Below are 10,000 nucleotides of genomic sequence, written 5' to 3' on the forward strand. Positions count from 1 at the left end.
GTCAATGGTCTAATATGATAATAAGGGTTGACAAATGTTTTACTTTTGGAATACGGAAACTGTGCAGCAAATCTGTCCAATATTTACCTAAACTGTTGATAAATGGAGTTCTTGTCCCGTGTGTGGAAATGGGTGAATCATTTCGTTACTTAGGACGCTACATTGACTTCAACATGTCTAACAACCAACACATGTCAGAATTGTCCTCTCTTGTACAAGACTTGATGTGTGACATTGATGAGAAACCACTGCATCCCAAAAACAAACTTCTGCTGTACAGCCGCTATGTCCTATCTAAACTGTCCTGGCATTTTACTGCAGCTGACATATCAAAAACCTGGATAATAGCAAATCTTGATTCTATAGTGAACGGCCATATTCGAAAATGGCTTGAAATCCCGATATCTGGTACACTGAGTAATGTTTTTCTAGAACGCAATAAATTTGGCCTTAATATTTGTCCTCCTTCAGTTAAATTCACTCAGTGCAAAACAGTTCTCCGCAATTCCTTAAAAGAGTCACGGAGTGATTCCCTAAAAGATCTCTGGAAGTCGTCAGGCAGTCACACCAATATTCAATACGATGTGTTCAAATCCACCAAGGAAGTTCTTAAAGACTTCCGTTCGAATCAAGAAGACAAACTGCAACACCACTTAACATCTCAAGGTTTCTTTTCTACAAATGTTATCAAGCACTCATTGTCATCTGTTAACTCTATTTGGTCGTCTGCCCAGTCTCATCTACCCAAGAACATCTACAATTTTACCATTCGCTACATCAACAACTCCCTTCCTACACGTACGAATATGACAAGATGGGGATTATCACAAAGTCGTGATTGCTCCTTTTGCCTTAACCCTGAGTCACTCCTCCCTATTGTCGCTGGTTGTCAACATAACCTTGATCGCTTCACCTGGAGACACGACTCAATTCTCAACTTCATTGCCAACTCACTTCAACCTGTAATTAATGATCGCTCTTCACTCTATGCTGATGTCAATGGCTTTTCGAGTCCTTCAATTATAGCTGGTGAAAATTATCGTCCAGATCTTCTTTTCCCAATACAGTCCAAGTGCCTATATATTCTAGAACTAACGGTTGGTTTTGAAGCTAACCTTAAAAACAATGCAGTACGCAAAAAAGAAAAATAAATGAACGTGGTCAAAGACATGAGAAGTAACTACAGATGTGTCAAATTTGTAAACCTTTCCATGAGCTCCCTTGGTGATCTCTCCAACGAATGCTCTACGTTCTTAGAAATGATGAATGACATTGGCATTGACAAAACGCAACAACACTATATAATCAAAAAAATGCTAAGTCTCGCCGTTAGAGCGACATATTTTATATTCTGTCGTAGAAATAAGACTTGGGATAGCCCAGACTTAATAAAACTGTAATATATATATATTTTATTCATTTGTAAATACAGTATACAAGTATATCACTCAATTTCAAGTAGCCAGTTGTTAATTGCCTATACGTAGAGAGATTTACAACTGTATTCGAAGACAAATGAAGTTTCCATTATTATTGTTATTCTTCTTCTTCTTCTTCTTCTTCTTCTTCTTATTATTATTATTATTATTATTAAAATTATCATTATTCGAACAAGAAGTGATTTTGAAAAGTATTTGACTATAAAACATTGCGATAAAACATTTCTTAAAATCATTTTAAGATTTAAACAAATTGCTAAAAAGAAAGCGACGACGTTTCGACGTTAGCTAAACGTCATTATCAAGTCAAAATATGTTAGTGAGCTGATTAAAAGCTGTAACGTGAGAAAAAAGTAAATAATAATTAAAAACTATTAAACAAAAAGTTTCGCATGTATGGAGTCCGTCTGGGTATTTAAATTGAAAGAAAACCAATTCACAGTTTTAAGAAAGTGCCAGGGCAAATTTGATTGTCTAGTATTTGAAATGCTCTTCATCAAGTTTCTTAAGCCCAATTTAAAAGAAGTTGGCATGTATAAAATTCACTCAATAATTATTTAAGGACGCAAAAGCCACCTTTCGGACGAATCTAAACTCAATCCACTTAAAGATGAAAACAAATGCACCTGCCAGATTTCATTGGAATGTCGACTACGGAGCGCTTTCAAAAACACTTCCTGGGACACAAAGGTGGCAAGTTAGGTACTCATTGATAAAACACATTTTAAGATTGACAAATTGTGCCGTTGTTCTCACATTTCCCAGAATGACCCCTTTTGGAAACGAAATGAAACCAAAACATTTTAAAGAAAAGTTTCATATTAAAGGCTGTTCACGTTCCAAACCTGATTCTCGGTGCTGGGAGAATACATGGCTCTTAACACTTCAACCAAACGCTCCAGTGTAGTCCCTGGAAGACGACTCTCATCACTCCAGAAATTTCTCAACTTTAACCTTAAATATACCAATCAATGACAAAAGGGATAGTTCACTTTTGCAAAATAAAAATGCTAAAATTAAATGCAAGTGAAAAACAAAAAGTTAACAAGTCCTTTGTTGAAATGAAACAAAAATGATGGTTACCTGAGATCTCTGTTGTCATCTGCAAGTCCTTCAAGAAGATGATTTTTTGCCTCCGTAAGAATTTCAGCGGCTCCTTTCTCTGCTCGAAACATTTCATCAGATCTACACAATTTAGAATTGCATCACACGGTTACAAGTGGTTAAAGTGAACGGAAAAAAATTATTGCAGAAGAATTCTTCTAATCCCTACTACTGATAAAATGGCAAGGCCATTCCAATAGATTTCCAACCTCCAACATGCTTCTTCCTTTTTATTAATCACTGCAAATTGAATTGCCCCAATTGAAAAAAACAGCAAAAAAATGTAAAAAGCATTTCCAAGGGAAAGGGTATTTTTGTGTGGTTGCATTATTATAGCAGTTCCTTTTTTCCCACAAGTTTGATATTGGACTTGTTCTAACAAAATCACTAGCAATGAAATGAGGGTATAATTTAACAAAGATGTCAGTTAGGTCATATTTATGCACTTACAACTCAAGTCCTTCTTCCAGCATACTCGAATAATCGTGTCAACGGCTATTACAGCACACAAAAATTTAATTTTGCAAACCCTATGGCAACGTATACGTAAATGTTCAAGTTTATCCTAAGGTATAAAGTGTTTATATGTATACTCTTACTTCCGATACCTCTTGCTCTCGTCCTTGAACACAAGTGATGAAATTCTGTATGTCAGGGTTAGAGTTAGGGTAGTAAGCTTGTCTTTTGTTGCGCGTTTTGTTTTAGATCTGTAATGTACAAAAACTCACATAAAACCAACCTGAACACGTCATAAATCCAGATGAGAATATCATACATCAACTCCCTGCATAGTATGCTCGGATGAGAGATGAAAGCAGTTACTGATGGAAACATAAACTGCAGCTCTGGTACAGTTAGCTTCTTCAACAGTCGTTGTAATATCCTCAGTGCTGCAACCTGGCTCCCTTCATCTCTGAAAGTGATTTTGTTCATGATCATATGAAATCATTTCTTATATACCATTGTGTGGTTAAAGGGCTAATGACTCGAGTAAGACTACGCTAATTCGACAAAAAGCGAGAAAACACAAATAACACATTCTGCGTTTTGCAAAGAATCGAACGTTTCTCAAAAATAAGTTAACTATCTATGATATGGAATTGAACAGCGCGTCAAGAATGAATGAAAAACCACTTTTACCTGTAAGTCAATACGTCCTTTAAACCTTTAGTCTTCAGCTCTGTGAACAGGTTTGGAATGTATTCGGCTCTGGAGCAAAGAATTTCGAGGCAGTATGTCTTGAAATCACCATATACGGAGGGCAGCTTAAACAAGATCTGGTTAACAAATCTGAAAAAAATAAGCACGATTAATGTTCATCACTTTTATGTACTTTATGTTTCAGTTCAAATGTTTTTGCTGCACCTTGCCTGTCTTTTGAACACTGCTGGTTCTATCATTCACCAAGAAGAATCACAGAATCATAACTTAAACAATCACACGGTGACAAACAAGGTGGCCGTCAACCTCTCGGAAGTTGTCGCTTATTCGAAAATTATTCTTTCCCCGTTCTCAACAGAACCACGTGAATTTCTCGTGATCTGTGGACATTTGTTCGCATAACTTTGATCTAGGGATTCTCATGCTACAGCCGGGTTTTCCTCTTAATAGTAAGATTGAATATGTACAATTATTTTGCTGAAGGAATGCTAATTAATGGGACCTCTAATGTGGCAATAGCATCGGACTGACTGCGAAATCTGACGAGATCTGACGTACTGTAATGCATTTTTCTGCTTGAACAAGAGAGCGAGAAGTGCTGTCTCTGGCAACAACAGGAACCCAATCACCCTGCCACCTTCCCAGTTCAACCAGGGTTAGTTCTATCCCTTGCTGGCCACTCCATATCGGAAATTGCTTCAATCTGAATAACGTTTCCATACCTTACTGTTAAGAATGACTGACACAGGATATTATCCCATAAATATTACACATTAGCCAATCAAGGCTAAGCATTTTCTATGAATAGTTATAGATTATTAAATGGTCTTCTATGGAATACGGGTGAATATTTCACTCAAAATTTTGTTATTTTGAAAACAAATAACATAAATTTATCGTGCAATATTCATCTGCATTCCATAGAAAACCATCACATAACCAGCAAATACAGTTTGAAAGAATAAATCCAAGTTAGGACAACAAGAACTGCACCTGTCAGCAATGGGAGGATAATTGAGCTGTAGTTTGTGCACACAGCTTATAAACTTGCCAGGTTCGGGATTGACTGAATTTACCAATGCCGTCAGCTTCTCAGTGACCATGTCATGTAGAGGACCATCAAATACCTACCAAATACATGCATTGAGTTTATTTGTCGAATCCAAATCAGTGGCCAATAACCGGAAAACAATCTCATGCAACTGCAAAATAGTGTCAGCTATATTAAAGTGCTACTACGACCAAAAAAAAATTCTTCTTTGGCTTTCAAAACTATGTTAACTAAACACTAAGTGACCCAAGTTTTAAAAAGACACCTGTTTATTTAAAGTGCAATTTTCTTGTTTATTGGTCCGCCATTACTAACTTGAAAATCTTGAGAAAGCTGGGTCGAAGAGAAAATGACGTCAAAGACTCGCTGGTTTAAGAATGTAATGCGTGTGTACGCGTCTGAATTAATATGCAGCACGGGAGTTTCGGGCTTTCAGATTTTAAAACTTGTGTTTTGCATATAAGTTGCGTTTGCACGCTGAAATTTTAAGCTAGTGAGTAAATGACGTCACGTTTCCCTAGATCCAACCCTCTGAGGTCCAATCGGTCAGTTTTCTTACCCTCACAATAAACAGCTTTTGGATAAAAATCAAAGCTCAAAATTTTGCCAGTCAGGTGTTAAGCGAACACGCTTTCAAAATCGAAAGAAAAAAAGAAAATGATTTTTTTTATCATAGTAGCATTTTAAGCGACGATCCCAGGTTAATAGGTTTGCTTTATACCAACTGCATATAAACCAATTACAACGCCAATTTAGGCTACCACAGAAAAGAGATTTTTCTTCGATTCTATGCTAAATTTCAGGTCAAGCAAAATACATTTCGTTAGGTGGGTTACAAAACACAATTGATAGCCAGCCTGTTCACCTCAAACTGGGTTGGCAATTTTAGCAAGAGCTGGAATATTATTTGGTCAATAGCCACTAGTTTAAACGAGGCATTTGTTCTGAAAGCCGGAATAGAATCAGTTTCAGTCGAGATTTGCTTATAATAATTAAGCCCTTAGATCATACAGAATTAAAATGGGGTAAAACCATTTGAGTGCTCCAGCGAAAAGTGCAATCAATGAGGAGGACGATTAACCGTTAACATTCTGATTATTTTCTTTTGGTTATTTTAGTGCAACTGCTTATTTTTACCTGAAGAGGAGACTTTAGGGGACACTCACCGACGGTTGTCGCCAGTACTTTCAGGGATGAAGACAATTGCAAAAAAATTGGTCCCTTCTAGACATTTATAAAGATGGGTGTCCAAGTCCTCAGACATAGCTGCCTTTTATTCATGACAGTTCATCCAAAAATACAGTATCTTAACTTGTAATTGGTAAAGCAACGAAATGCAATTACTGCCTATGCTACAAAAGAAAGAGAGAATGACCTTTTGAATTTCAGCAGCCTGTTTGAGCAGAAGGCCAATCACTTCAGCTGTGGCAGCATGAACCTCTTTGTATTTGAACGATAGATTATTTACAAGAGAACTGTAAAACCTAAGAGTTCAAACAAATTAAAAGTCAGTAAAAAACTAAACTTGGATCATTGTTTTACTTACAATGAACCATTTCTCAAACCGTTTTCTGATTACTATCAATCATAAGAAAACAAAAATAATATTTTCTCACCCACCTCTCTTCATCAATAGTGGAGTTGTGTGAAATGGGCGAGAGGCCATTTGCTGCGATGATCCCAAGTAATTGTATTCCAGCAGCATTATCCTTCTTTGTAGGGTCAGGGTTGGATAAGTTGTCAAATATCATCCTTAAAAGAGACCAAAAAGAAGCAAGTATCATGAAAAGCAGTGAAAATTCGCTGAGAAGGAAACCCAGTCACAACACACCCATTCAATCACTGTTATAGCTAATGTAGCAGTTTTCAATCAAGTGTCTAAAGCAAGCTCTGCGATTGCTTGTTGTTACTTGCTTGCAAATGTTCTCCCAAGCTGATGATCAACTGGCTGCATTTGCTCTGCAAAAATTACCAGTTCATTTGGTTACTTAACGCACAAAACTGAGAAAGAGCTCGTTTGTTCATCACAGAACATGATCATCCAAATAATAGGTAGTTCTCCAATCCTTTGACTGGTCGCATTTCTTATCCCTTATCATACGTTTTCATTGCAACCAGTGATTTGTTTACAGTTATTATGGGCACCTAAAGAAATGGGCCAAGTAAGAGACATGAGAGTACTACTGGGTCACTTACTTTGTAGGCACTTCCAACCTGCTCTTCCAGACTTCTACCATGCTTTTTATGATCTCTAAATTATTTTTAAAAATCGAGCGATTCCTGTGTTGAGTTCTGGACATCATAAACTCGAGAAGCTTGTTTGTCAGATGTCGATCCTTGGAAAAAGTAAGTGAATTAAAGAGCAAAAGCAATCAGTTATTGAGGGCGTGAATTTTCATTTCAAGGTTCAGGTTGACTGAGAACTGACCCAAGAAACCCAAGAAGCCCAAGAAACTCAAGAAGCTGAAGATGAGATACCCTAACCATACTTAGCTATGCAACTAAAATGTCTTCAAATTTTAAAATGGCAGAGTAGTCTTTTTAGTAGTAAGACCAAATAAAGACATCCGAATTAACGATAAACCTGTTTTCTACAAACAGTATTTTAAGTCTGACATCCGCTATATATTAGTGATCTTCACTTTGACCTTACTAACGATGATTCATTCAGACTTGCGGCACAAAACGTTAACAAAATAAATTATCTTGAGTGGGCCAGACTTCGTCACTCGATATCGAGGAGCCTAAAGGAAATAAGTGGTAATCGAAATATACCAAATCTATCCTTTAAATGTGTCAATAACCAGCAGTTTAAGGTGCTAGAAAAGAAATCAAAAGACTATTAGCGGAGCTCAGAAGCGCCAAGCGCGCCATCGGAGCACTATGGCTAAGAAATGTTTCGAAATCTATCCATGCGATAAATCTTGGTTATGACATCAGCGTACAGACTGCCGCGGTGGAAGTGGGGTGGAAAGACGGCGTTTGGGGACGGGGGTGTTCAAAAATTCAGGACTTCAACGGGGTTTGAACCCATGACCTCGCGAATCCTGTGCTCAGTTGGTTAGAGCGTCGCACCGGAATCGCAAGGTCACGGGTTCAAATCCCGTTGAAGTCCTGAATTTTTCAGGCTTTTCTTCGCAATTGCAATAATTGCGTTCATAACTGCGAGGATCATAGCTTCACTTGAAATTATAGATTGTTTGTAACTCTAAAAGCACAATCTCCCAACTACGATCAAAAGCTCAAAAGGGATTTCAATCTCATAGAAGAACCACTAATTGAAATTTATAGTTAACCCCATATTGTTGCATCTGAACCTTACTTAAAAGCTTTCCAGTATAAAGTTTCAAACTCTACTCAGTACACTACTTTTAAACTGTGCAATATTGGACGACAAATGTTCATTCCGTAATCAAAGACCCAAAACTTTACACCATCTCATGTTCCATTGCAAGCAAGATCAAAGATCATTTTTTTGGTGTTTTATCCCATATAATAAAGCCTTTATTGACCAAGCTTGCTCGGTCAATATGGCTGGACATTGGCCTCGTTCCTTTTTTTTGCGTGTTTATGGACGTCGACTTTGTGTCGGTCAATAAACACGCAAAAAAAGAACTTGGCAAATATCCAGCTATCTTGACCACACGCTTGATCAATAAACCATATGTAATGCACTGTAAAGAAATTATTAAAAAATAAATAAATAAAATTGATAGAAAAAATAATAAAATGAAATAAATTAAAGAAGACCATACTGTACTTTAGCACAGTTTATCTGGAGTGCATCTTTTACAGCAAAAAAGGTAATGGTAAAACTGCATGTATAAGGCTATGAATACTATATGACAGCCACCAATAATATGTTTACATGTATCTCACCTCTGGTATTGCAGTATTATTCCATGACAACATGGTAACCACAAGATCAACAATGAAGTAGTTGATACCTTCAGATCCAGGTTGGTCAGACTCTTTCATTCGAAGAATCAATTCCGTCAAGGGAGTGAGCCAAAATTTTGCGTACGGCTCAAATATCTGGAAGATCATACATAAATAAAACGACCTGCATGTTTAAGGCTTCAAACAGGCCTTTTTTTAAAATAGGCACCTGTAATAAACATATACTACGTTTGATTTGGGTAAAACGCCTCACTACATGGATAGGCCGAGTCGATAAGTGAGCTAAGCGATGTGTAAACCTATGACGAGCAAGAAATTGAAGTATACAAAAATTTTGGTTTTATCAACGAAGTTGACAATGTAAATTGGCCACCAACTCCGTTGATAAAACCACCACAGTTTCTCTAGAAACTACCCCCTTCAAGAAATTGAAGTACCTGGGGCTCATCTATAATCAGCTTTGCAATGAAAAGGCAGATGTTTAGGTGGGTATTTGAGGAAGTGAGCTTCTTGTGCAACGGGGACATCCAAGCAGGCATCTCAACAGAAGGGATTCCCTGTAACAAGAACGATTAGTATTAACAAACCAATAAAAACACCGGTCTTTAAAGAATGGTAGCAGTTTTCCATATTTAATTCAATTTCACTGAAAAGACCGTGGCTTTTTGCTTAAGTTCGAAGTGAAAAGTGAACACGTGATTCTCTCTGTTCAATTTGCATTTCAAAACTGAAGAGCGTAGAGAATACATTGCGCTCAACTTTCAGCCCGAGTAATTTTTAAGGCTTTCGTCACTTTAAGGACATTTTTACTTCAATTTTAATTTTTCCTGGTGTCTTGTAAATTCTACATTAAGTTTCATTAATGTAAATCATATGCTAAAGCATTGATCATACAACTATCAATAACCCTAACCCTAACCTAACTCCCTTAAGGAGTAGAAATTTTGTCGGTAACCATAACTTGATAGCGTTGTTTTAAATCCTCGACTCATTAAGGAGTTGGAAAATCCAGAACGGATGGCCGTGGCAATCAGAGCCCTTATTGCCCAAAATTAATTAGAAATAATTAAACCCAATAAATTGAGAGTGTTGAGTTTACTTAAGGTTAATTGGTAGTGAGTGACAAACTGACTGTTTCGTAGTCAGTTCGATTTTTTTTTCTAGAACTGAGAGACTGATCTTAAATAGGTACAAAAACATCCTTTGGTCAAAATGATCAAGACAGAGTCTCCAACCTAAATTGTAAATTTCTTTATATACTCTTCCCTTTTTGAAACAATACTTACCTTTGGGGGCTCAGGCGAGATTCTGTTTTCCAGCAAGTGCTTTAATAGGGATTTCATCT

At 37.0% G+C, this 10,000-nt stretch overlaps 1 protein-coding gene across 4 annotated transcripts in view; it reads right to left on the reverse strand.

The window, feature by feature from the left end:
• LOC137971222 (DNA-dependent protein kinase catalytic subunit-like) overlaps window positions 1-10,000 on the reverse strand; it is a 153,634-nt gene that overhangs the window by 35,849 nt on the left and 107,785 nt on the right. For all 4 annotated transcript variants that reach the window (XM_068817999.1, XM_068817995.1, XM_068817997.1 and 1 more), the window contains 11 exons: window positions 9,942-10,000; window positions 9,093-9,212; window positions 8,635-8,790; window positions 6,952-7,091; window positions 6,376-6,507; window positions 6,131-6,239; window positions 4,698-4,831; window positions 3,684-3,833; window positions 3,283-3,456; window positions 2,523-2,624; window positions 2,285-2,393 (listed from right to left, as the gene is read on the reverse strand). The exon at window positions 9,942-10,000 is cut by the window's right edge and continues 70 nt beyond it. In XM_068817999.1, the coding sequence (XP_068674100.1) occupies window positions 2,285-2,393; window positions 2,523-2,624; window positions 3,283-3,456; window positions 3,684-3,833; window positions 4,698-4,831; window positions 6,131-6,239; window positions 6,376-6,507; window positions 6,952-7,091; window positions 8,635-8,790; window positions 9,093-9,212; window positions 9,942-10,000 (1,385 nt within the window). The remainder of the gene's footprint in view (window positions 1-2,284; window positions 2,394-2,522; window positions 2,625-3,282; window positions 3,457-3,683; window positions 3,834-4,697; window positions 4,832-6,130; window positions 6,240-6,375; window positions 6,508-6,951; window positions 7,092-8,634; window positions 8,791-9,092; window positions 9,213-9,941) is intronic.

The sequence above is a fragment of the Montipora foliosa genome, chromosome 9 (genome assembly GCF_036669935.1).
Source record: "Montipora foliosa isolate CH-2021 chromosome 9, ASM3666993v2, whole genome shotgun sequence".
Taxonomy (NCBI): domain Eukaryota; kingdom Metazoa; phylum Cnidaria; class Anthozoa; order Scleractinia; family Acroporidae; genus Montipora; species Montipora foliosa.